Source organism: Scophthalmus maximus, chromosome 16, assembly GCF_022379125.1.
Source record: "Scophthalmus maximus strain ysfricsl-2021 chromosome 16, ASM2237912v1, whole genome shotgun sequence".
Lineage (NCBI taxonomy): Eukaryota > Metazoa > Chordata > Actinopteri > Pleuronectiformes > Scophthalmidae > Scophthalmus > Scophthalmus maximus.
Window position 1 is genome coordinate 21,157,501 of NC_061530.1, and position 25,812 is coordinate 21,183,312.

At 48.5% G+C, this 25,812-nt stretch overlaps 4 protein-coding genes across 19 annotated transcripts in view; 2 read left to right on the plus strand and 2 right to left on the minus strand.

Annotated features, from left to right (window-relative positions):
- asah2 (N-acylsphingosine amidohydrolase 2) overlaps positions 1 to 1,021 on the minus strand; it is a 10,003-nt gene extending 8,982 nt beyond the window's left edge. For both annotated transcript variants that reach the window (XM_035612213.1, XM_035612211.1), the window contains exons 1-2: positions 900 to 1,021; positions 640 to 778 (exon numbers count right to left, since the gene is read on the minus strand). In XM_035612213.1, coding sequence (XP_035468106.1) covers positions 640 to 766 — 127 coding nt within the window. In that variant the 5' untranslated portion in view covers positions 767 to 778; positions 900 to 1,021. The remainder of the gene's footprint in view (positions 1 to 639; positions 779 to 899) is intronic.
- A 2,371-nt stretch (positions 1,022 to 3,392) lies between these two features.
- Positions 3,393 to 10,477, plus strand: slc16a12b (solute carrier family 16 member 12b). 7 transcript variants are annotated; one of them, XM_047327478.1, is made up of 9 exons: positions 3,393 to 3,934; positions 4,896 to 5,175; positions 5,465 to 5,527; positions 6,097 to 6,281; positions 6,739 to 6,882; positions 7,001 to 7,288; positions 8,189 to 8,537; positions 8,833 to 9,092; positions 9,492 to 10,477. In XM_047327478.1, the coding sequence occupies exons 2-9, from the start codon at positions 5,138 to 5,140 to the stop codon at positions 9,707 to 9,709; spliced, it is 1,545 nt and encodes a 514-aa protein (XP_047183434.1). In that variant the 5' UTR covers positions 3,393 to 3,934; positions 4,896 to 5,137; the 3' UTR covers positions 9,710 to 10,477. The 7 variants fall into 7 exon arrangements, with proteins under 7 accessions (XP_047183434.1, XP_035468111.1, XP_035468115.1 ...); XM_047327479.1 differs by lacking the exon at positions 3,393 to 3,934 and having other exon boundaries at positions 4,275 to 5,175; positions 6,097 to 6,200; XM_035612218.1 differs by lacking the exons at positions 4,896 to 5,175; positions 5,465 to 5,527.
- LOC118287250 (kinesin-like protein KIF20A) lies at positions 10,144 to 25,673 on the minus strand. Of its 7 annotated transcripts, none has more exons than XM_047327472.1 (30): positions 25,514 to 25,673; positions 19,154 to 19,257; positions 18,988 to 19,071; positions 18,413 to 18,532; positions 18,128 to 18,266; positions 17,726 to 17,910; positions 17,582 to 17,624; positions 17,205 to 17,350; positions 16,922 to 16,994; positions 16,673 to 16,784; positions 16,473 to 16,544; positions 16,245 to 16,391; positions 15,997 to 16,159; positions 15,583 to 15,864; positions 15,377 to 15,480; positions 15,114 to 15,234; positions 14,908 to 15,025; positions 14,762 to 14,823; positions 14,571 to 14,678; positions 13,824 to 13,980; positions 13,285 to 13,749; positions 13,062 to 13,186; positions 12,668 to 12,841; positions 12,434 to 12,582; positions 12,185 to 12,336; positions 11,776 to 12,041; positions 11,494 to 11,556; positions 11,324 to 11,414; positions 11,055 to 11,191; positions 10,144 to 10,955 (listed from the first exon to the last, which is right to left on the minus strand). In XM_047327472.1, the coding sequence occupies exons 1-30, from the start codon at positions 25,584 to 25,586 to the stop codon at positions 10,872 to 10,874; spliced, it is 4,119 nt and encodes a 1,372-aa protein (XP_047183428.1). In that variant the 5' UTR covers positions 25,587 to 25,673; the 3' UTR covers positions 10,144 to 10,871. The 7 variants fall into 7 exon arrangements, with proteins under 7 accessions (XP_047183428.1, XP_047183427.1, XP_047183432.1 ...); XM_047327471.1 differs by having other exon boundaries at positions 12,428 to 12,582; positions 25,514 to 25,671; XM_047327476.1 differs by lacking the exon at positions 25,514 to 25,673 and adding an exon at positions 20,282 to 20,410 and having other exon boundaries at positions 12,428 to 12,582.
- Positions 20,774 to 24,466, plus strand: bbs1 (Bardet-Biedl syndrome 1). 3 transcript variants are annotated; one of them, XM_035612215.2, is made up of 7 exons: positions 20,774 to 21,003; positions 21,202 to 21,650; positions 21,729 to 21,911; positions 21,984 to 22,115; positions 22,192 to 22,298; positions 22,991 to 23,111; positions 23,254 to 24,466. In XM_035612215.2, exons 2-7 carry the CDS (start codon positions 21,279 to 21,281, stop codon positions 24,082 to 24,084), a joined length of 1,746 nt encoding a protein of 581 aa, XP_035468108.1. In that variant the 5' UTR covers positions 20,774 to 21,003; positions 21,202 to 21,278; the 3' UTR covers positions 24,085 to 24,466. The 3 variants fall into 3 exon arrangements, with proteins under 3 accessions (XP_035468108.1, XP_035468107.1, XP_035468110.1); XM_035612214.2 differs by having other exon boundaries at positions 21,232 to 21,650; XM_035612217.2 differs by having other exon boundaries at positions 21,268 to 21,650.
- Positions 25,674 to 25,812: the final 139 nt, after the last annotated feature.

The following is a 25,812-nucleotide window of genomic DNA, read 5'->3' on the forward strand; positions in this document are numbered from 1 at the left end:
GAGTAAAGAACCCAGACCGGAGTCAAGGACCCAGACTGGACCGGAGTCAAGGACCCAGACCAGAGTAAAGAACCCAGACCGGAGTCAAGGACCCAGACCAGAGTCAAGGACCCAGACTGGACCGGAGTCAAGGACCCAGACCGGAGTCAAGGACCCGAACCGGAGTCAAGGACCCAGACTGGACCGGAGTCAAGGACCCAGACTGGACCGGAGTCAAGGACCCAGACCAGAGTAAAGAACCCAGACCGGAGTCAAGGACCCAGACCAGAGTCAAGGACCCAGACTGGACCAGAGTCAAGGACCCAGACCGGAGTCAAGGACCCGGACCGGAGTCAAGGACCCAGACCGGAGTCAAGGACCCAGACCAGAGTCAAGGACCCAGACTGGACCGGAGTCAAGGACCCGGACCGGAGTCAAGGACCCGGACCGGAGTCAACGACCCAGACCGGAGTCAAGGACCCGGACCGGAGTCAAGGACCCGGACCGGAATCAAGGACTCAGACCAGAGTCTGGGACAGGAAGAACCTGCGACTGTGTCGGACTGTCAGCAGCGGATTAATCCACGTTTGGTGCTGTAGTGTGTGTGTGTGTGTGTGTGTGTGTGTGTGTGTGAGTGTGTGTGTGTGTGTGTGTTTGCACCTGTGTGTGTTTTCCAGGTCACCATCAGTGTGATCAGCGTCACACACACGGCCGTCATGACGATGAAGAGGCAGGACAGCGTGACCTCCAGAACCGAAGCACCACAACACGACTTCCTGTTCGCCATCTTGTCCGTCAGCTCGCAGGGAAACAGAGTGACATCATCATCATCATCATCATCATCATCATCATCATCATCAACACGACTTCAGAGAGCAAACGAATCAGAACCTGAGGAAGAGGAAACGTGTTGTACTCACCTTCAGTGTGTTTGTGTGATTCTGATCTGAGGAGTTTCACAGTCCAGCTGTTATCTGACTGATAAACACTCCAACGCTCCAAAGGTCACAGCGTCACACACATGACACATTATACATTAGAGATTATACACTATAGATTATACATTATACATTATACATTATACATTGTGATCACAGATTAATCTGTTATTAATCTTAATAAAGTCACAATAAATTCATCTGAGCTTTTCGGTTATGACCTCGACTTTCACCTGAGCTCTCGACCGGATTACGAGGTCTTCATCAGGATATGGATGATGATGATGATGATGATGATGATGAAGGTGAAGAAGTCCTCGTGCTGCAGCGCTGGGTAACAAATCAATATGTGGTGATCAATAATTGATCAGAGACCAGACACTACGTCACTTCATGAACAAATCACTGAAGTTCAACAACAGCTGTCAAGAAAACTGTGACTTTAAACGACTCAAGTTTTTATTGAATCAAATTTTAGTTTACGAGAATAAAATAAACAAAGTGTAAAAAGCTGCGTTCAGGAGCATCAGGTTTGTTTCTTCAGATATTTGAGTGTGAAATGTTTCAGGTTCGTTCTGAGACTTCGGAACCAGAACCTGAACCTGATCTGGACCCGAACACCGGCCCTTGAGATGAGCTTCCTCTGAACAAGGAGGAGGGGACGGAGGCGCCACACACAAGCAGATGAAAACTTTCATCTCTTTCAATTCAATTCAATTTTATTTGTATTTCGCCAAATCACAACATCCATTGTCTCTTTACAAAGTGATGTCAATATTACAATATTACAGAGAAAACTCAACAAATAAAATCCCACAATGAGCAGCTCTGAGACTGAGGAGAGAAGAAACTCTTTTAACAAGAAGTAATATGTAACAGAACCAGGACATCGGTGAGAGGAGAGAGGGAACAGACTGATACTTATACAAACATAATACTGACTCTAACTGATGCAATGATGTTGTGGTTAATAATAATAATAATAATTATGGATCAGATTTACAATAGAAGAGAGAAAACACAGACAGTTAGTGACATGTCAAGGAAATACATATCGGGGCAGAGAGGAGTTATATAACAGTTGATTTGATCTCGACCAGACTGATACTTATAGAAACTAAAATAGAACGAATAGTAGAGTGAAAGAGAGAAGAGCTGGGCAGGAACAGAGGTCTGACTTTTCTTATTGTGTTTGAATCAGTTTCATGATCTTTTATTGGCTGAATCAGTGATTTTCACTTTTTTGAAGTGTTGAACCACAGAGAAATCTGAACCCAATTCATCCTGTTGGTCCTGGTTGGACCGAATGATCCTTGTTAGTCCTGATGGTCCTGATGGTCCTTGTAAGTCCTGGTTGGTCCGGATGGTCCTTGTTGGTCCTTGTTGGTCCTGATGGTCCTGATGGTCCTTGTTAGTCCTGGTTGGTCCAGATGGTCCTTGTTGGTCTTAATCGTCCTGTTGGTCCTTGTTGGTCCTGATGGTCCTGATGGTCCTTGTTAGTCCTGATGGTCCTGATGGTCCTGATGGTCCTTGTTAGTCCTGATGGTCCTGATGGTCCTTGTTGGTCATGTTGGTCCTTGTTGGCCCTTGTTGGTCCTTGCTGGTCCTGGTTGGACCTGATGGTCCTTGTTGGACCTGATGGTCCTTGTTGGTCCTTGTTGGACCTGATGGTCCTGATGGTCCTTGTTAGTCCTGATGGTCCTGATGGTCCTGATGGTCCTTGTTAGTCCTGATGGTCCTGATGGTCCTTGTTGGTCATGTTGGTCCTTGTTGGCCCTTGTTGGTCCTTGCTGGTCCTGGTTGGACCTGATGGTCCTTGTTGGACCTGATGGTCCTTGTTAGTCCTTGTTGGACCTGATGGTCCTTGTTGGTCCTTGTTGGTCCTGATGATCCTGATGGTCCTGATGGTCCTTGTTAGTCCTGATGGTCCTGGTGATCCTTGTTAGTCCTGATGGTCCTGATGGTCCTTGTTTGTCATGTTGGTCCTTGTTGGTCCTTGCTGGTCCTGGTGATGGTCCTGGTTGGACCTGATGGTCCTTGTTGGTCCTGATGGTCCTTGTTGGTCCTGGTGATGGTCCTTGTTGGACCTGATGGTCCTTGTTGGTCCTGATGGTCCTTGTTGGTCCTTGTTGGTCCTGTTGGTCGTGGTCCTGGTTTGTTGTGGTCTGTGTGACCCTGATGTCCCTCTGACAGTAAACACCTCTTAGGACATAAATAAACACACTGGGACATAAATACGATCCTATGAGACCTGTCGGTCTGGGCACGCTTCTTTTTGGATACCTGACATCTGACACGGGCCTCTGGCCGGGCAGGGAGGGCGGTTGGGGAGGGGGTCGGCTGTTGTGAATGAAACGCTCCCTGTCACATGTTGTTGCTGCTTTGTTGGAGGCTGAAGAGACGACGGACAAACAAATGGACACCAGGGGACAAATGGGCTGGAAATCAAATGCTCCTGTGGATCTGGGAGCGCTTGGTTAATATCTCATCACCTCCGGGCCGAGTGGCGGGTTAATGATTGAGGGTCAGCTGGTGACTTATTGACTGAAGAAGCTTTTTAAGTCCAGAGACAGAGAACGAAGCTGCTTTGACTCAGAGTCTCTGGAGGATGTTTGACTCTTTTCTTCCTGAAGTCTGTAACTTTCTTCTCATCTCTCTGTACTTCTGGCTCAGCTACACCCGACCGGAGTGACATCTGACCTGACCTGGAGGTCTGACGGGAGGTGGAGCCTCTGATCCTCAAACGTCACATCTCCTCAACCAAGTTCTGACAAAACTTCAGAGTTTCCCTCCAGAGACGAGAACGAATCAACAGCTCCAGGACCAGCAACAGGACCAGGATCAGGACCAAGACCAAGACCAGGATTAGCACCAGGACCTGGACCAGTTCAGTCTGAAGCTGCTACTATGGCTGGGAAGCAGCAGAGTGGCGTGGCATCTCCTCCGGACGGAGGGTGGGGCTGGGTGATCGTCGGCTGCTGCTTCATGGTGACGATCTGCACACGAGCAGTGACCAGGTAACACACACACACACACACACACACATACACATACACACACACACACACACACACACACACACACACACACACACACCTACACATACATACACACACACACACACACACACACACACACACACACACACACACACACACACATAAACACACACACACACACACACACACACACATACACACCCACACACACACACATAAACACACACACACACACACACACACACATAAACACACACACACTCACACACACACACACACACACACACACACACACATAAACACACACACATACACACACACATACACACACACACACACACACACCTACACACATACATACACACACACACACACACACACATAAACACACACACATACACACACACACACACACACACCTACACACATACATACACACACGCACACACACACACACACACACACAGGTTGTCTTACAGCTGATGGTAAACAACCTGTTCACACGTCACTTCAGAGGAAACATGTTTCACTTCACAGTTTCCTGCCACTGTTATTAAACGTAATTTTACTTACGTTATTATTTTGTGTTTTATTAGGATAAAACTTGTTTTTGTGTTGAACTCAATCTGAGTTTCATATGAAATATATATATATATATATATAAGAATGACACTGGAGCAGGTTTGATCTGTAACTTATGATTATTAATAAGAAGTTCATCACAGTCAGCTGATGTCAAACAAACAGTTCAACATAGTGGACAAGGTCAGATCTTCAAACTTAGCTTAGCACAAAGAGTAGAAGCAGGAGGATACAGTTAGCTTAGCTTAGCATAAAGACTAGGAGCAGAAGCCAACTGTAAACAGATGACCCCGCCCACCAAAAAATTTGAGATATAACATGTTCATCATTGATCTTTTTTAGCAGAATTGTGGTTGTTGGCAGTTTCCCCTTGTTTCCTGTGTTTATGCTACACTAGGCTAGCCTGATGCTAACCATGGTAAAGTCCTCCTGTACGGTACAGACGTACGTCAGTTGGCAATAAAGGGACAGTTCACACAAACTGGACAAACCCAGTGAACTGCTTGACCTCGGGGAGTCGACGGAGCAGCTGTGAAGGTCAGAGACTCTGACACCTGAACAAACACAACGTCAGCAGATAGTCTCCACCCACCTCCACCTGAGGGCTTCTCTCACCTGAAGACTACAAATGTTATAGAGATGGACGACATGATCGCCCCCTGGTGTCTGGCTGCAGTGTAAGTCATAAGCCACGCCCCCTGGTGTCTGGCTGCAAAAACAGATCGTAAGCCCCGCCCCCTCCATGTCATGTGAGGTCGCTCTCATCACACTGATGTTTGTTCACGTTTTCATGTTTCTGATCACTTTGCTTTATTTGATGATATAAAAACGGGCTGAGATGTCATGATTGACAGCTGACACTGACTCAGGATTGGTCCAGAGCGTGTGTGGGCGGGGCCTCAATACCACAGCTCCACTCCACGATCACTTTACTGTACAGACTCTGACTCCACATGACGTCACCAGAACAAGATGGAGGCTCCTGAATCTGAGAGAGGAAGAAGAGACGCGTCGTCGTCTTTATATACAGTCAGTGATCGTCTTTATATACAGTCACTGATCGTCTTTATATACAGTCAGTGATCGTCTTTATATACAGTCACTGATCGTCTTTATATACAGTCAGAGATCGTCTTTATATACAGTCACTGATCGTCTTTATATACAGTCAGTGATCGTCTTTATATACAGTCACTGATCGTCTTTATATACAGTCAGTGATCGTCTTTATATACAGTCACTGATCGTCTTTATATACAGTCAGAGATCGTCTTTATATACAGTCAGTGATCGTCTTTATATACAGTCAGTGATCGTCTTTATATACATCGTCCTGTAATGAGCTCTGCCTCTGAGGTCCTGGATTAAGAGTCAGAGTTGCAGACACTAGGTTGAACGAGGTGGAACCAGTTTTCCCAGTTTAACCATTCAAACCAGTTACATAACAGGAGCCTGCTGAAGTCCACGAACTGCCTCCATGTATGTGACATAACACACTCAACTGCTGCTGCTGCGTAACACCGAGACTTCTCAGTGCGGATACAGGTTGAACTAATCACTGATCAGTGAGTGATCAGCTTCTTTCTGTGCGTCTGCAGGTGCATCTCCATCTTCTTTGTGGAGTTTCAGGCTCATTTTGGAGCCGACTACTCTGCTACAGCCTGGATCCACAGCCTGGTGGACTGCACCACCATGCTCTGTGGTCAGTACTGCAGCTGCACACCAGGGCCGGTACTACTGACTCCAGTACTACTGCACAAGTACTTCACCCAGACCAGGGCCGGTACTCCTGACATTAATAATACTACAGCAGCAAGTTGAAGTAGTAGCAGAGGTATTACAATAGTATTATAAATAGTAATAGTAATGGTAGTAGTTCTGTAGTAGTATTGGGAGTAGTACATTACTTCTAGAATTAGTAAAAGTAGATTTCTATAGAAACAGGCAGCAGCACTAGGTACTGGATGTAGTACTTAAATCAGTAGTAGTTTCATTGTTTCTGTAGAATAAGCAGAAGTAGTAGTAGCAGTAGCAGTACAACCAGTTGTAGGATGACTGTAACACTGTAATAACACTTTACAACCTGGACGACCAGTCATTTATTCACTAAGGTTCTAAATTCTCTGAACGTCCTCGTCAGGTTCCTGGTTCAGCTCCACCAGGATGTCATGAATCCTCTGCCTGTAGGGGGCGCCGGCAGCAACGAAACCTACTGACACCATGTGTTTCTGTGAGTTCAGCTCCTGTCGGCAGCCTGGTTGGTAACCGATGGTCCTGCCGGGCGGCGGTGATGCTCGGTGGCCTCCTCTCCTCCTGCGGCCTCCTGCTCAGCTCGTTCACCAACAGCCTGGAGCTGCTCTACTTCACCATAGGAGTCGTCACAGGTCGACACAACTTGTCCTCAATTATGTAGAAATGTATGAATGTCTTCACTTTCCAAAATTGTCCCAATCCTCAAGGAATATCTTGTCTCTTGTCTTCCAAAATGTCCTCTCTCTCCAGGTCTGGGTTTCGCTCTCTGCTACACTCCCACCATCGCCATGGTGGGCTGTTATTTCGGGCGGAGGAAGGCGCTGGCGTACGGTATCGCCATGTCGGGCAGTGGGATCGGGACGTTCGTGTTGGCTCCGGCCGTGCAGCTGTTAATCGAGCTGTACTCCTGGAGGGGGGCGCTGCTCGTCCTCAGCGCCTTCGTCGGCAATCTCTGCGTCTGCGGGGCGCTGCTTGGACCAATCACAGTGCGGCAGGAGGAGGGGGTGGAGGTGGAGTCAGCGGGGGAGGAGAGACGTGGTGAGGAGCAGTGATGTGCATGTACTTCCTGTCTGGTTGATCCACTACAGAACCAGAAACATCCACAGTCCTCTGGAACTGTCGGATCGACAATGACCAGTTCCTTTCTCTGTTGTTTCAGATCAGAGTTCAGAGTTTCAGTTTTTATTTCCTGGTTTTTACATCTCGATGTGTTCAAGAACATGGGAACATAGGACACTGGTCCAGAAGCAGCTTCACAGAGCAGCTTGTTGCTTCTGGATCAGGATCAGATCCAGATCTGCTCTTTGGTCTCATCGGTCCAGAACAAACCTGTTCCAGCGCTTGTGAGGCTCATCTCTAATCTGGTTTTTGATTCTTACTAAATAAGGCCCATATTGTTAAAATTAAAAAGGTCTGTAAGTACAGTAAAAGTGTCAAAACGGTCACACAGTCTACATTCAGGACTTCTGCAGAAATGTGACGTCATAGTGACGCAGTCTCTGCCCCAGAGACCGGCATTCCGGTCCGGTCGGCTGTGATATCATGATGTCAGCAGTCACACCGGTCCACCGGCAGGTCGCTCTGGCGTCTTTCGCCGCCGCCGCCGCCGGGTACCGATGACTTGTTGGTAGTCGGGAGCAGGAGATAGTTCCTCCAGGTCAGAGCCGCTCTGAGCGGTGAACAGACACACGGTGAACAGAGGAGGTGGTTGCTCGGCCAATCACAAGAGAGGCTCATAACATATTAATCAGACAGGCCAAAGTTGACCGGTTTCTTTGCAGAGATCCTTAAAAAGAGATAAAAACAAATATATCTTCTTAAGGATCAAAAGTTAAAATAAAACACCAGAAAGGTGAATATGGGACATTTAATCTAGAACTAAAATATCAGATGTGCAGCAAAGGGACACCAGTGATCTCCTTTCTTCTCCTGATGCAGGTAACGTCTCATCGCACAACGATGAACTCGTTGAAAAACTCTCCAAAGAATCTGAAGATGGACTTTCCCTGCTGCCGGAAAACCCCACCCCTCAGGTGAAGAAGAGGCGGTGCTTCAGCTCCTGCTTCCTGTCCAGTAAGGAGTACCGCTTCCTGCTGCTGCCGGACTTCCTGTTCCTGGCCATGTCCTTCCTGTTCCTGGCCAGCGGCTGCAGCCTCCCCTTCGTCTACCTCGTGCCCTATGCTCTGAGCGCCGGCGTCAGTCACCAGCACGCCGCCTTCCTCATGTCCATCCTGGGAGTCATCGACATCGTGGGGAACATCACCTTCGGCTGGCTGACGGACCGCAGGTACGACGGAGTCAGACAGGAAGTCTGAGCTGGTTGTTGTTCTGGGTTTGACCGGCACAGGTATGTTTCCTGTCTGTGGACCAATCACAGTGAACGTCTCACTGTTGGACAGCGTGCTACTCTGCAGCCTGGTTCTGTCAGGTTCAGGACGTCCGGTGGAAACAGACAGTGAACTCTTTTCTTCTATAAACCAAAGATGAACTGTGAAAATAATGAGCAGATCAATAATATAAATATATAAACGAGTGAAGACATGACGACCTGCTCACCTGACTCGTCTGTTTTTCCGTCTCAGGTGTTTGAAGCCGTACCGTCTGGCCTGTTACATCGTCTCTGTGGCGATGGAGGGTTTCTGCTGCCTCTTCGTGCCGCTGCTTCGCTCCTTCCCGCTGCTCGTGCCCTTCGCCGTCCTCTACGGATACTTCGATGGCGCCTACGTTGCTCTGATCCCCGTGGTGACATCGGACATAGTGGGAGCTCCGTACCTGTCCTCTGCGCTGGGCGTGGTCTACTTCCTCCACGCCATCCCCTATCTCGTCAGCCCGCCCATCGGAGGTGAGGCGAACAACCACTCGTCTTCACCGCGTCATCAAAAATAACTTTAGCTTTGACTGAGTCATCCAATCACAACGCAGAGATTCAACATTTCCTGATTAGCGTCATCAGCTAATCAGTCAGCTCATTGGTCCGTCAGTGTTAGCCACACGTTAGCAGGACAGAGGTCAAAGGGCAGAGCTGGAAGCTCAGGTGAGCCTGTTGCATTCTGATGTCACAGCGCTAACAAGCCGTGGTTTAATAAGTTTGTTTGTCACATATTCAAATGTTTTTTGTCATAAAAATGCAAGAAACAGTTTTTTGTCAGTGTCGTCAACACGTGGTGACATTTAAATATTGTTTCTGATTCTCTGGCGTCGACCCGTTGTGATGTCACACCTGAACTCTTCTTCTCTGCAGGTTGGCTGGTTGACATCACAGGAAGTTACACCGCCACCTTCTACCTCAGCGGCGCCGCCCTGTTGGCGAGCTCGCTCATCCTCTCTACCGTCGCTGGGATTCGTCGCTGCCGCCGCCGCCACCACCTGACTGAGCATGAGCCCCTCCCCCTCAGCATGTCCGACCAATCGGACTGCGTCATCGCTTTCAATAATGCGGTGGTCAGTCAGGCCTCGTAGCCTCAGAGGAAAGGACCAATCAGATTCATGCGGTGACGAAGGCGGTGACGAGGGCGGTGACGAGGGCGGCGACGAGGGCGGTGACGCAGGCATCAAATCAAATGGAAGGTTTTCAATCAATCAAAAACAAACTCTGTTATCTTATCGCGACAGGAGAGACACCTGGAACACAGACTTTCTGTCTGGATAACGAGCCTCCCATCACCTTCGTCAGCGTGGTCACGTGACTGACAGACGCCTCAACAAACCAGATTAGACCGGATCATTGAATTGAATTGAATCAGTGGAAGATGGCAACGCTAGCAGACAAGCTAACTTGATATGAATATGATATGAACACGTTTATGTAAAACATGTTATACGTGACAGCGTTTGATTCGCTCACTGGTCGAGCGACAGCACAGATGAATGAGTTCAGTCGTGGAGACGCTCAGTGAAAACTGAATTATGTTTATTAACAATTGTAATTATTCACAGAAGCAAAGTTACATATGTAATGTCATTGATCTGTTATTAATCTCAGATATTAACCTCCGTTATTGATCCCTCTCTAGTTCACTTATTGTTGATTCTGTTGTTTGAACACTTGATGATTTATGTTTCCAGTGGAGTTCGGAGGAACAAGACGTCTTCAGGTATTGATCAGGTCCGTGTCTTCCTGTGACTGTCACAATAACAGTCACGCTGCTCGTTGAAGCTACTGTTCTACATTAGAACATTATCAGAAAAAAAAAAGTCTCATTGATTAAAGGACCAGTCTGTTTCACATCCTCAGTCTCTTATGTTATTGATCTGGATATTTCCTCTGTGGATTTTAATGTATAAATTAATATACATTGATCAGAAATTTGTGATATAAACTCTGCTGCTTTATTATTTCTCAACGATTTAAATGTAGTCAACAGGGACAATTGAACAATTAACAGTATATGAAAAATATACAGTATATATTCATATCACAGTGTTTCAGTGAGTTTTAACCTACTCAACCACTGTAGCAGTAAAGTGAAGCAGAGAATCCATTTTATTTTTTTACATCGTTGTCTAATCGCTTTATTGATCCCGACAGCAACAAGCTCCTAAAATCACAAACTAAAAGAACTCTGATCGCTGAGCTGTACAGTTATTTAAAAACACGTTGTGAGGTCACGGGACGATGAGGTCACTTCCGGCAGGTCTTGGAGCGCAGCTGTCTCCTGATGATGAGGTGATCGCTCTCCTTCTCCTCCTCGGCTCCTCCGGACGTCTGACAACGAAAGTCAAAACTGATGAGTATAAGACATCCCTCATGTGGATGTGAGGCATCGTCGTGCTCTACCGTGATTGGCTCAGAGCTGCACCTCACCGTGATCGGGGAGTCGAACAGCGGCGTCGAAGCGTCCGTCTTATAAAGCTTCCTCCGTCCTCGCCGGGGTCTGGTTGCTGTGGTAATTGCCTCCCTCTCCACCGAGTGACCACTGACGAGGCCGATGAAGGTTTTAGCTGCAGAGACGACGAAGAGGAACTGAACTTTATATACAGTCAGTGATCGTCTTTATATACAGTCTCTGGTTGTATTTATATACAGTCAGGGATCGTCTTTATATACAGTTGACAAGCTCCGTGACCTCTGACCTTTGCTGCCCAGGATTAAAGGTGATCTGTGGATCAAGTCTTCAATCTTCTGCAGAGTCGCATCTCTTTTGACTTTCACCACCGAAGACGTCTGGAGAGAGAATCACATGTTCAACCTCAGTTCACTTCTACGACCTCCACTTCTACGACCTCCACTTCTACGACCTCACCTGCTCATGAACCCGAGTGTTTGCTCTCACTTTGTTTCTCTTGTTCTCACTGATCACCAGCTCCTGACACACACACACACACACACACACACACACACACACACACACACACACACACACACACACACACACACACACACACACACACACACACACACACACACACACACACACACACACACACACACACACACACACACACACACACACCTTTTAAAGACAGCTTTATATTTTCTTGTGTTATCTTTGGAACAAGAAAAAGTAACACACAGTAGCACACACCTCCACCTCGCAGCTCTTCCTCTTCCTCCCGGTAGTTTTGGGGAGTTTCTTCCTGTCGGCCATGTTGGATCTCAGAGGAGAGACATGAACGTCCTGTGTGTGTTTCTCTCTCTCCTCCTTTAGTCTCTGTAGTCTCTCCATCTCTCTCTTCACCTCCTCATACTGCCCCATCCTGCCCCTCCTCTCCTGGAGCCTCTGCATCTCCTCCTTCAGCTCCTCCACCACTGACACCGTGTTCTCCTTCTGCTGCTGCTGCTGCTGCCACTCTGCAGACGAACCAGAGGAACCAGAACATCAGGTCAGGTCAGGTCCAACAGGTCCAACAGGTCCAACAGGGTCAACAGGGTCAACAGGGTCAACAGGGTCAACAGGGTCATGTCATGTCATTAATCCTCACGTCTCTTCTCACCTCGTGTCTCTCTCTCGTCCTCTCTTCTCTCCTCCATCTCCTCCAGTCTCGATCGAAGAGCTCCACCCTCTGACACTAGCTCCGCCCTCAGTCGGTGGAATTCTGCTTTCTGATTGGCCGACTCCTCTGTGATCACCGCACACCTGTTCTCACTGCAGGATGACAGGACAGAGGGGAGGAATCATGAATCAATAAAGCCCGATTGACCAGAGTATTGACGAGCGATCAGACTCGGCGGTTGACCTGTGCCTCAGCTTTTCCTCCAGTCGACTCTTTTCCATCTGCAGATCCTGGATCTGTTGTGATTTGTCAGCTGATCTCTGAAGCGCTGCACGACTCTCCGTCTTCAGCGTCTCCATGGCAGCGTGGAAAACACTGCTGCCCCGCCCCTCCTCCTCCTGAAACAACCAATCAACTTAACACACATCAGAGGAATTGATAACCGATCGGTCGACCCGAATATTGAACCAAGAGACAAAGAACCTGGACTCTGCTTCTCAGTTCCTCCAGCGCTTCTGTCAGACTGACGACGCTTCTGCTCTTCTCCTCTGACTGGCTCTGCAGGTGCTGGAAGCGTGTCTCTGCGACGGTGAGCTGCTCTGATAGGCTGTCGCATCTATCAGTCTTCTCTTTGAGCTGCTTCTGGAGACCAGTGACCTGGACAATCAATCAATTCATTGATTAGCCGATCAACTGAAAATCACAGGTCAGCTATTTAGTTCATCGATTCACTGTCAAGTTCGTTGTCCTGGCTCCAGTTGTGGTGATTTGTTGCAGTACCACAACTGACCAGCGGGTCCACGGTGGCGCTGCTGTATGCAGGTAAGATAGAGGCGGAGCCTGCAGTGAAGAAGAGAGTGAGGAAGAGGAGCTGTACCTCCGTCTGCAGCTGGAACATTCCGTTGATCAGAGCTTTGTTCTCCTTCGTCAGTCGGGACGTTTCCTTCTGCTCCGACTCCAGAGACGAGGACACGGAGACGCAGTGATGACACTCGTCCAAGCCTGAAACACGGGACAAGTATATGGACACCCGTAGTTCAATGTAGATTTCACTTTGTCCAGATACTTTTGGCCATGAGTATTGTTGTGTGAAGGTTCACCTGTCAACTCCTGAACCTTCTGCTGCAGCAAAACCTGCTCCTTCTTCAACTCCTCCACCTCCTCCTCTCGTCTCCTCAGCCCCTCCTCTCGTCTCCTCAACTCCTCCCCCTGTACAATCAACTCCTCTTCCTGTCTCCTCAGCCCTTCCCCCTGTATCCTCAGCTCCTCCTCCTGTCTCCTCAACTCCTCCTCATGTACCCTCAACTCCTCCTCATGTACCCTCAACTCCTCCCCCTGTATCCTCAGCTCCTCCTCCTGTCTCATCAACCCCTCCTCCTGTCTCCTCAACTCCTCCTCATGTACCCTCAACTCCTCCTCATGTACCCTCAACTCCTCCTCCCTTCTCCTCAGCCCCTCTTCCTGTCTCCTCAGACCTTCCTCCAGCCCCCTCCTCAGCTGGAGGATGGTCTCCTCCTTCTTCTCGTTCTCCTCCTGAAGCCTCCAGATCTCCTCCTCCAGAACCACTGAGGAGAAGAGAGTTTAGAAAAAGTGGAACAAAGACAAAACCTCCTCCTCTTCCTCTTCTTCATCCTCCCACCTCTTTTCTTGGCCTGTCCTCCTCTGTCCTCGTCATCCAGATTGTTACGCTGGCGTTTCCTGCTCTTCTCCTCCTCTTCCTCCTCTCGTCGCATCAGACAGCGGCAGTTCTCCTGAACCTGATGCAGCTCCGACCTGATCGATTCCACCAGAGCTTTCTGAGAGAGACAGACAGACAGTGAGACAGACAGACAGAGAGACAGATAGACAGTGAGACAGACAGAGAGAAAGACAGACAGAGAGAGAGACAGATAGACAGTGAGACAGAGACAGACAGACAGTGAGAGAGAGACAGATAGACAGTGAGACAGAGACAGACAGACAGTGAGACAGACAGAGAGAGAGAAAGACAGACAGATAGTGAGACAGACAGACGGACAGTGAGACAGACAGAGAGAGATAGATAGACAGTGAGACAGACAGAGAGAAACAGACAGACAGTGAGACAGACAGAGAGAAAGACAGACGGACAGTGAGACAGACAGACAGAGATAGATAGACAGTGAGACAGACAGAGAGAAAGACAGACGGACAGTGAGACAGACAGACAGAGATAGATAGACAGTGAGACAGAGACAGAGATAGATAGACAGTGAGACAGACAGAGAGAGAGACAGACACAGGTATAATTTCATTATAGAACCATTAACAGGATCTATAATGTCCATTATTGATTAATGATAATTTGTTATAATCATCATGAATCAATGGAACAGGTGATTGACAGACGATGTGTGTGTGTGTTTACGTCTTGGGTGGCGTCCTCCACGTCCGCCTGCAGTCTATTGATGACGTTGTCTTTCTGCTGACACGTGTCAATCAGCTCCGACAGCTTCTGCCTCTGCCGTTCCAGACCCTGGAAACCACAAGGGCGACAGGTGACAGGTGAGGTCACGTCCAATCAGATCACAGCAGAAGAACACAGCTTTGGTACAGTACCTCGTTAGCTTCCTGCAGCTGCTCATGTGACCGCTGCTTCTCCAATCGCAGCGCCTCCAGCTCTGCAGGCACAACACAGAGGTTAAAGGTCAATCACCAACTACGTCCACCAGAATAACAACCAGAATGTTTGTGTGTGTGTATACCTGCAGTGTGTGTATGTAAAGTCAGACAGTGGTGAACACTCTGAGCGTCCTCTCTGATCTTCTCCAGATCTTCAGTCATTGAGCTGATGATTCCCTCCAACTGAGCAGCCTGGTCCTCCTGAACACAGCATCATTTTCATCACACACAACAACAATCATCTTCATCACCCCTACCTGTCCAGATGACCTCTCAGTTACCCACTGACCTTGCTACTGTTGCCATTGACGACGGACAGATCGACCGTCTTACTGACGAGGTTCTTCAGGATCTCTACTCTCTTCTCTGCTCGCTCCTCCAGGATCTCCCTCTCTTTCTCCAGACGATCACTGACACACACACACACACACGAGGGATCATCAGTAACGTCTACACTGTTTTCATTAAACAAGCAGTGGCCTGTTAATCACATGATTGTGTGACCTTTGACCTGTTGTTCACATGATCGCATGACCTTTGACCTCTTGTTACCTGTAGTCTTTCTCCATCTTGTTAAAAAGCTCCATGAACTCAGAGCTGACCTCTTCTCTGATCTGAGCCTCGAGCACCAGACGCAGCGCCGCCCCCCTGTCCGACTGACAGACAGACAGACACACAGTGTATTTCCTTCTTGAAAGATTTACAGTGACTTATTGAAAGCAGATAAAAATAATCAATCAAATTGCTCAGATCGTTACCTTCTCTTCTTCCTCCATAGTCCTGTCCTCTTCCTCTCCCTCATCTTCCTCACTTCCTGCCTCCAGCACGGTTCCCTCCATCACACTCTCCTCCTCCTCGTCTTCCTCACCATCCTCCAACACGTCCTCCAGGCTCGTCTCCCAGGCGACCAGCGAGCTCCTCCTGCCCCGACCCGACGCGTCTCTGCGGAGGTCGGCCTCGTCGATGATCATCGACAGCTCCATGGCCGACCTGTGGGGGGCGTCGTCGGGGGCGATGGGCCTGGAGTTCACCACCACAACCTGACGAGTGACAAACACACGTTGTACAGTTCAACTGTAAAAACTCACTGGACTCTTAATCGATTATATAATTATATAGTTTATCCTCATCCACCAGCTTTTAGCCTCCTCTGTGTGCGTGTGTGTGTAGACCTTCTGGGCGAGGGCAGAGAACTTGAGGACGTTGAGCGTCTCGTCGAAACAGGAAGCGTTCTGGTTGATGTTGACGACCATGGAGACACGTCCGGCACCACAGAAGAAGAACTGCAGGAAGTGGGTCAGTTTGGACTCTCTGAAGGGAACATGGTGCTGGAACCTGCAGAGACATGACACAGTTACACTGCTGCATTGTACACACACACGCGCGCAAACACACGCACACAAGCACGGTGTGGTCGTACTTGGCGTGCTGGTTGAGCCTCATGGCGTTGATGCACTTCCCGAGCGTCAGCAGAGAGCTGTTGATGTTTCCTGCCTCCTTCAGTCTCTCTCCAGTGTTGTGCGTTCGAGAGCAACGCTCTGAGCCGGCGAGGTCGCACAGGGACAACCTGAACACACACACACACTGCAGTAAAATGACACTGCGACACGCCGTGTGGCAACAGCGAGTTTAATGTACAGAATCGTACTCGCTGATGCCGAGAACTCTGGGAACTCCGACGTCGTCCACTCTGAGGATCCTGATGGAGAAGATGCTGTGACTGTAGAGACAAAGAGACTGCTCACATGACTGTACATACAGCCGATCAGTGACTGTATACATATATATATATATATATTATAATAATATGATATATAATATGATAATAATATAAATTGATCCTCTGACCTCCGGCTCGACGCCTGGTTCAGTCTGGTGGAGCAGAAACTCTGGTTCTTCCTCCCGATCTTCATCACTCTGTAGGCTTCATCAGAGCTGTTCACCTGGACCCACCGCAGGTCTGACACACAAATACAAATAAATAAACTACAGCCTGACTGAGACATCATCTGTTCTATCTTTACCTGATACTAGAAAATATTACTGATCAGGAGAAAATTTATATTGAACAAAAGATCTGCGATGCGACACACACACCTTTGACGAAGGAGTTTCCTTTGACGTCCTGGGACAGTCGCAGCACCGTCCTCCTGTGGTGACCTCCAGGAACCTGAACACCACAGATCAATCAGATGATCGATCGTTTATTATTACAACAGCTTACTTCCAGACGACAGTTTCTTTTCATGGCACCATGAAATAATAATCACTGATATGACTCGTGTGTAACATGTACAGTAACATGTATATACCAACATCAACATTCATGTCGTTTCAACAACTGGTTAATGCGGTGTGTGTGTGTTTGTTTCTGCATCACCTGCTCCAGCAGGTCGTGGATGTTGTCGTTGTAAATCTCACAGAATGAAACCCAGACAGAGAAACGGACGTTTGACTCGACGTCCAGACTGAAACTGTCAGCGTCAGCGACGCTGTTCATACTGTTGTCAGTGCTGACAGACGAGCCTGCACACGCGCACACACACACACACACACACACACACACACACACACACACACACACACACACACACACACACACACACACACACACACACACACACACACACACACACACACACACACACACACACACACACACACACACACACACACACACACACACACACACAGGTTCAGTGCTGCAGCAGCCATTACTATAATTCTTCTTATAGTAAATAAACCAAAGTCACAAACCTTCAAGAAACGTTGATCGTCCAGACGTCAGACCTTTGTCGTTCTGCAGAGAGAAAACAGACACAACATCCTCATGGTGGTTTGAACCTGTCTGTCTGTATCTGTATCTGTCTGTCTGTCTGTCTGTCTGTCTGCGTGTCTCACCTCTCGGAGCAGCCTCAGCAGGATCCTCTTGCTGCTGCTCTCTGCCGCCTGCTGGTCTGGGGTCAGTCTGCTGACGTCTCTGCAGCGTTGAGGCTTGAGGTCACAGCGAGCGTACAGTCGCCCCTCGATGCTGCTGAAGATGACAGACAGAGAGCGGGGCAGCAGCCCGGAGTCGTGGTCCGGACCTGAGACCGACACACACGACACACCTTCAGATCATTAATAAAGAAACACAAACATCATCTCCACACACAAAGTTTGTCACAGAACGTCACCATGGAAACAGACCGCTCCACTGTGACCTGCTAAACTATTATTCAGAACAATAATCTGAATCTCGATTTGTTTAATGTATCGGCACACATTCACATCTGGAACCAGAACAGAGGTTGACATTCTGACCGAGGAACGTGAAGGTCTTCCCGGCGTTGGTGACTCCATACGTGAACAACAGACAGTTTCCTCCCTCCAGAACGTCTCGGACCGAACCACGGACAGAACCCTCGAACACCCTCCTCTGATTGGCCTCTGGACCGAACACCTGCACGACACACAAAGTCATGGAAAGAAGGTTCACAAAGATTCTACAGCAACACGTCTGTGTAAACATGTGGACCAGTTAGGACAGACTGGTACAGACAGACAGGTACAGGGACAGACGGGTACAGACAGGTGAGGGGAGGTTACCTGTGTGAAGGTGAACCTCTGGGCCGTCTGTGGGAGGGACTTCTCGCTCTGTCTGTTTGATTGACAGCTCCTGGGAGCCTTCAGGACCACGGTGTCCGACCCCTCGATGGTCACACACTCCTACACAACACAACACACATCAGACGACACAATAATAATAATACTAATACTACTACTAACAACAACAACAACAACAACAACAACAACAACAGCAGCAGCAGCAACAGCAACAACAGCAACAGCAGGGTAAAGCACCAATGTGCCTGAGTTACACACAGCAGATAATATACAAAAAAATACAAAAGAAGAAGACTCAGTGTTTACGTTTGATCGAGTTCGACCGACGAGGACTTTTGGGGCGAAATTTCCAAAAACGATACATCAGATTTTTTCTCTTTCTGATATTGGTGACCCAAAAAAACTGTTAACATCATAAAATAAGACGCTTTGAGAGACGAGTAGACGAACTGATCACCAGCTGTTGTGATGATGATGATGATGATTATAATAATATAATATTAATAATATGATATAATACTTGAAACTAGTGAGGATCTAAGGTTTAAGACTTTTACCTGTGACTCTCCGCCGTCGCTCTCCGTCAAAGTGAACGGTCGAACCCTCAGGTAAACCTGCAGGTTCTCTGATGGAACCACGTCCTGCAGACAGAAGATGAACATCAGTCGCCGCCTGCAGCTTCCTGCTCCGCCCTCACGTGAACTCACCTAGAAAACTACTCACCTGTGCTGGGAACGCATCGAAGTCACCCTGCAGGTCTCTGCGGATGTCGTCCACCATCACCGGTCCGACTCTGTCCGGCTTCCCGGCGAAACAAGACTCCATCACTGCACACACACACAGACACACAATTGTCATTTTTTTAAAAGTCCGTCCTGATAGTAAATCACATAACAGATCAAGCCACAATCCTCTGATTTCAGCATCTTATAGCTACAGTGTGTAATATTTAGGAAAACTTATTCACAGAAGTTGAATATATTGTCCATAACTCTGTGTTCATATAGGAGTTAAATATAGTTCCATGAGGTGGATCGACCTCCGTGTGAGTCTCCATGTTTCTACATCGTGTTGAATACGGTTGCTTAACTATACGCTCCAGAATACGTCGCCTTCACGTTGAATTTTCAGACACTGACGGAAACCGGAAATGGGATCAGCGGTGCAACACCATGAATTGTCCCCTGTCAGTCGCTCGGTTGGTTGCAGTTTGCAACTTTACCACCAGATGTCGCCAGAAAATTAAAAAAAATTACACTAGCTTTAAATATGAGTGTGTTCTGTCTCCTTTGCTCCTGTGACAGTGAACGGATTATCCTTGGTGTGAGGACAAAACAAAACAAACCTTTGGACATTTTTCACCATTTTATGAAACAAACAACTGATGAAAATAATCATTAGTTGCAGCCGGAAGACCGACGGTGAAGAGGCCGAACTCTCGACACGTGAACTTCAATGGCGGATTCATCGTAGCCGATGTCCCCACTGCTCCGTGACACGGTGGCGTCATGTCTCTACCCCGGTTTGAATCGTCTGACGCAGCGGACGAGTTTTAAATGTGAAGATTTCTTAACGGAGTTCTGCGTCACTTCCGTGGACAGGTTGTGAAACAGTCGGTGTTAAAGTGACTCGGGTTCTAGAAGTAAACAATCAGGACAGTGAAGAAGAGAAGAGCCGAGATCATCTGCAACTACATGCTAACGTTGTTGTTGTTAGCATTAGCCACGACTAGCTAACTCTCACAAAACACAAGTTACACGCGACACGTTTGTTTTTCTTTTCACCTCTTTACAGACGCGACACGTCACAATTGAGCAGATTAAAGACCGACGTCTCGTCGACGTGACTCACTGTGAACGACTTTTATTCACCGGACTCTGTCGCGTTGTTAGCTGCGGCCGCTCCGTCCGCGGGCTGAGGTTTAAACTGAGGACCGACGACCAATCAGACGGCAGGCACAGGGACACATCACAGAGCTGGGTCACGTTAGGTAATCTCGCGAGAATCAGATGAACCGGAACCAAGAGGAGAGACGAAAAATATAATAATAAACGACTCGGTTAATAAATTAACTAATGATTTAATATTTGATTGTACCAACGTATTTTTTTGATGTTTTTATAAGAAATAAACAACGTCTCGTGCTCATTTATTTGAACAAATACAACATACACGATTATTATTATTTAACTGAGTGAACAAATAACATGATTCAAAATTGTTCAGAGTCTGTAAATGTTTACAAAAATACATCACAACTTTAAAATACATAAATAAGATTGAATAAAGAAGAGAGGGGGAAAAATTCCGGCGGCTGGTGATGTCGTCATCAGAGGGAGACAGCGCAGAGCCGGATCAGGATGTGATCAGGATCAGGATCGGGATCGGGATCGGGGTCTGAGGCGGATCAGCTGCTAGAACGTTTCTTCACGTGGATCCATCAGACTGGATCGTGACGTGGGTCCATCAAGCCTCGCTCTGCTCTGCGACACGCGAAGACACGCGACGATACGTTTCCATGACAACGGCGACGAGGAGGCGGAGGGAGGATTAACGGTGGTGAAATACGACAGGTCTTTAATATTAATAATCAATAACCGGCAGTGTTGAGAGCGTCTCTATGAACTGATCGATGACATCATCTGATCCAACAGTTGTTTCTGTTCACTGATCAGTTATCAAACAAAGAATCTGTTATTTAAATCATTGTTTTAATCAACTCATTGATCTAATATCTTTGCCGTTAACACTAAGTGATGATTATAAATCAGTTATAGATCCTGTGTGACTCACCTGTGCAGCTGCTGTTCCTGTCTGACGTCCCTGTGTGAATAAAGTTGGACTCATCATGTCTGAGTCAAGCGGCAATGGAGGGAAGTGGCTGGACGCTCACTACGACCCGGTGGCGGGCCTCTTCACCTTCTCGCCCTGCGTGGACCTGGCGGACCTGAGCGGCGACGGGGAGAGCCGGCTGGTGGTGGGTGACCTGGGCTCGGGCTCCACCGGCATGAAGCTGAAGGTGTTCCGGGGCACGGCGTTGCTGAGCGAGAGCACGCTGTTGGACCTGCCCGCCGGCCTCGTCGCCTTCTTCATGGACCTGCACGAGCCGCGCATCCCTGCCGTCGCTGTGGCGTCTGGACCCTGCGTCTACGTCTACAAGAACCTGAGGCCGTACTTCAAGTTCACCCTGCCCGGTCTGGAGGTCAACTCGCTGGAGCAGGTGAGTGTTTGTCTCGGGGTGACGATCGGTCCTGGTCCGAATGTACCTGTGACGCGTTGCTGTGCTCTGATTGGTCAGGACGTGTGGCAGCAGGCGAGGGAGGGTCAGATCGACCCTCTGACCCTGAAGGAGATGTTGGAGAGCATCAGGAAGAAGGCGGACGTCCCGCTGTCCATGCGCTCGCTCAGGTTCCTCTCCCTGGAGACGGACGACATGGACGACTTCGTCCAGCTGCACAAACAGCAGCCAATCAGACGACAGGTGACGCTCACTTCGCCTCAGTCAGCGTCGCACTGACGATCAGTGAATAATGACATCACTGTCTCGTTTCAGACGGTCATCACCTGCATCGGGACCCTGAAGAAGAGCACGGCCGACGATGATGGCGTCAGCTGCCTGGTGATCGGGACGGAGAGCAGCGACGTGTACGTGCTCGACCCTGAGGCCTTCGTCATCCTGTCCAAGGTAAACATGGTGGTCGGAGTTGGCACTCGGCTCTGTGTCCTGAATGAACTAATCTGAATGTCATTGTGTGTCGTAGATGTCGCTGCCCGCGGCTCCCACCATGATGGATGTGACGGGGCAGTTTGACGTGGAGTTTCGCATCACGGTGGCGTGTCGCGACGGAAACATCTACGTCCTGCGCAGGTGAGACACTCGTCTGTCTAAGGGAAACCCAGCTCTACCTGGTAGACAGGTAGAGCTTGTGTCATCCGCATAACAGTGGAAATGGATGTTGAATTTATGGAAGATGTGGCCAAGAGGAAGTAGATAGATGATAAACAGAAGGGGCCCCAGGACAGAACCCTGGTGAACACCAGTGGTGAATGGAAAAGGGATTTGAAATTTTTTGAGTTGGATGAACTGAGTGCGGCCAGAAAGATCAGATTCAAACCAGTGCGAGTGTGAAGGAGGATGTTATGAGAGATGGTGTCAAAGATCGCGCTCAGATCAAAGAGGATGAGAGTCCGGAGTCGGCTGCCATGATGAGGTCGTCAGTGTGTGGGGAGGGGGCGGGTTCATAGAGGTTATTGATTAAATGAGTTGTGATGAGTTGAGATGTGATGTGATGTGATGTGATGTGATGTGATGTGATGAGTTGTGATGTGATGTGATGTGATGTGATGAGTTGAGTTGAGTTGTGATGTGATGTGATGTGATGTGATGTGATGTGATGAGTTGTGATGTGATGTGATGTGATGAGTTGTGATGTGATGTGATGTGATGTGATGTGATGTGATGAGTTGAGTTGAGTTGAGTTGTGATGTGATGTGATGTGATGTGATGTGATGAGATGAGATGAGATCAAGATGACGGGGGTTTCTGCTGCTGCTCCTCAGGGAGTCGGACAAACCCAAGTACTGCATCAAGCTGTCGTCTCACCCGGTGGGTCTGGTTCGAGTCGGGAAGAACGTGATGGTCGGCTGCACGGACGAGAGTCTGCAGGGCTTCACGCAGAAGGTAAACGTCTAGTTTCTACCTGATCTGAATAATGATCCTGACGACGGATTAGAAAACGTCCTTGTGTCCGTCGGGACGACAATATGACGTGTAAGTCACGTGACGTGAGTCTGAGCCTTTGTTTCTGTGGTCGTGTTCTCAGGGGAAGAAGCTGTGGAGGACCGTCCTCGCAGCTCCCATCACCACCATGGCGGCCATGGACCTCCCCACCCGGGGTTTCCAGGCGGTTCTGGTGGGCCTGGCTAACTGTGAGGTTCAGCTGTACCGGGACAAGAACCTACTGAGCACCATCAAGACGCCCGACGTGGTCACGAGCATCTGCTTTGGCCGCTACGGACGCGAGGACGGGACACTAATCATGACCACCAAGGGAGGCGGCCTGATGGTGAAGATCCTGAAGAGGACGGCGGTGTTTGATGACAGGGACGGCGCCCCCGGGCCGCCACTGGCACAGAGCGTCCGCCTCAACGTGCCCAAGAAGACCAAGTTGTACGTGGACCAGACGCTGCGGGAGCGGGAGAATGGCCTGGCCATGCACCGCGCCTTCCAGATGGACCTGAGCCGCATGCGACTCACCGCTGCCAAGGCCTACGTCAAGGCCCTGGAGTCCAGCCTGGCGCCGGTGTCCTCCAGCATCTCGGAGCCCCTCAAGATGAACGCCGTCGTCCAGGGCCTGGGTCCGTCCTTCAAACTGACCCTGAACGTCCAGAACACGGCGGCCTGTCGGCCCGCCACCAACCTGGCCATCAGCTTCCTGTACGACGAGGGCCTGTACCGGATGAGGAACCCGTACATGAGGATCCCGCTGCTGGTGCCCGGACTCGTCTACCCGGTGGAAACGTCCGTGGAGTGCACCAGCGACAAGGGCATCTCTGACATCATCAAGGTGTTTGTCCTTCATGAGGGGAGGAGCTGCCCGCTGCTGACCGCCCACATCAACATGCCGGTGAGCGAGGGAGAGATGCTCAACTGACAAACGGCGAACGTCACGGGAATTCCTCTGGTTCATGAACGCATCATCTGATCAGAGTACGGAAGCAAAGAAAGAGACAAACGTTTCACTTCCATTGAAATATTCTGTTTTGAAAAACATCTGAATGAGCACGTTCATGAATTATTTTGTTCTTTCTTTCTTCCGTACTGGCAGATTTCTTCATCTATAGAATCGAGCTGTTGACTCGTCTGCTGAAAAACGTTTGTAGATTTTTTCCAGAAGCTGCAGATTTACAGTTTGTGTCGATGTTTTTGTGTGTAAAGTTTGTTTGAGCTCAGGGATAAAAAATCATGAAGTTTTGTACAGAAACATGAACTTGTGTCGTGTGTGTATACAAATAAAATGTAATATTATAAACACATATCTGTGTTATTTTTCATGTTTGTAATTTTACATTTACAGAAACAGATTGTGATCTGAAGAGTTTCAGCCTCAACCCTTCCTATCTCATCTCCTTTAGGAAGCACTGGAATATCCTTCACCAGAGGCAAGGAAATGGTGCCGTCCCACAATTTATTGCGGCAGCAACATTTAATGTGACACGACATCGTAGCCGCACCAGAGCAGAATCATGTAAATACAGAAAGAAGAGAACAGCTGATTTTTTTCTGGAGACTCGAACCAGAATTGAATGATGTATAAATAATATAATAATAATAATAAACCCACAAATCTAAACCCTCAGACTTGTGAGGACAAAATCTCCTCACAGCGAAAGAAAGACCAGTTGTCATGGAGTCAGAATAAAATAAATCATATTTTTTTTCTGATGCACCAAAAAAACAGGCTGTGACTGAGATTCTCCTCGTGTTTGTTCTCTGTTGTGACATAATAAAAACTCCTGTGTGTGTGTGTGTGGACTTTCCACTGTGTGTAAGCTTCAGCCTCTTTAAAGCTGCAGAGTCTGCGTGATGCGTCAGAGTGAAGAGAAGAATCTGAAGATGAGACGTGACGTTGTCTTCGTTGTGGTCGTGTTTGGTGAGAAACTGATCAGCTGATTGTTTCAGACAGTCGTTACACTGAGTGTGTGTGTGTGTGTGTGTGTGTGTGATTCATCCACGTGTTGTGTAGAAACATCAACAGGACAAAGTTTCTAAAACTGTCTTGTTTCAGAACTAATGACGGAAAATGTACAAGATTTCCTCAAAACAAAATCAATTCAAACTAAAATAGTTTCTTTATCAATTATTTGTGTGTGTGTGTGTGTCTAGCTTTGTTGTGTGTGTGCGACGGCGTTAGGTTCGGTCAGCTCTGCGATGGGAACCCGGGGAACACCAGGAGGACGAGCGACAGCTGGGGTCAGGGTCACTATGGAGCCCGACGGTAACACACTCACTACACAACAACTGCTGTGGTGCATTGTGGGAAACGTAGGTTTGACACATTGACTGTACAGAAAGACGATCACCGGCTCGTGTTGTGTGTTTCAGGGGAACCCGGCAGCACCAAGGTCTGGACATCGTCTGCAGTGACGGATCCATCGTCTACGCTCCGTTCGACGTCACTCTAGAGGGAAGAGTCACCGTCTACACCGACCCCCTGAAGGCCGCCATCAACAGTGGCATCAACCTGAAAGGAGAAGGTCTGAGTATTAATCGAGTCATGTGATCGTGTCGTTGATCGTGTCATGTGATTGTGTCAAGCGATCACGTCGTTGATCGTGTCGTTGCAGGTCTGTGTTTCAAGCTGTTCTATGTGAGGCCGGAC

Coding starts and splice junctions, on each gene's coding strand:
- slc16a12b (XM_035612218.1), top strand. CDS start 3,825: ATGGCTGGGAAGCAGCAGAGTGGCGTGGCATCTCCTCCGGACGGAGGG. Junction 6,282..6,738: donor CTTCACCCAGACCAGGGCCG/GTACTCCTGACA, acceptor CTGTGAGTTCAG/CTCCTGTCGGCAGCCTGGTT. Junction 7,289..8,188: donor AGCGGGGGAGGAGAGACGTG/GTGAGGAGCAGT, acceptor CTCCTGATGCAG/GTAACGTCTCATCGCACAAC.
- LOC118287250 (XM_047327471.1), bottom strand. CDS start 25,586: ATGGATCCGTCACTGCAGACGATGTCCAGACCTTGGTGCTGCCGGGTT. Junction 12,337..12,427: donor GAGGAAAAGCTGAGGCACAG/GTCAACCGCCGA, acceptor GTCATCCTGCAG/TGAGAACAGGTGTGCGGTGA. Junction 11,557..11,775: donor GGAAGAGCTGCGAGGTGGAG/GTGTGTGCTACT, acceptor TGTGTGTGTCAG/GAGCTGGTGATCAGTGAGAA.
- bbs1 (XM_035612215.2), top strand. CDS start 21,279: ATGTCTGAGTCAAGCGGCAATGGAGGGAAGTGGCTGGACGCTCACTAC. Junction 21,651..21,728: donor AGGTCAACTCGCTGGAGCAG/GTGAGTGTTTGT, acceptor CTGATTGGTCAG/GACGTGTGGCAGCAGGCGAG. Junction 21,912..21,983: donor AGCAGCCAATCAGACGACAG/GTGACGCTCACT, acceptor GTCTCGTTTCAG/ACGGTCATCACCTGCATCGG.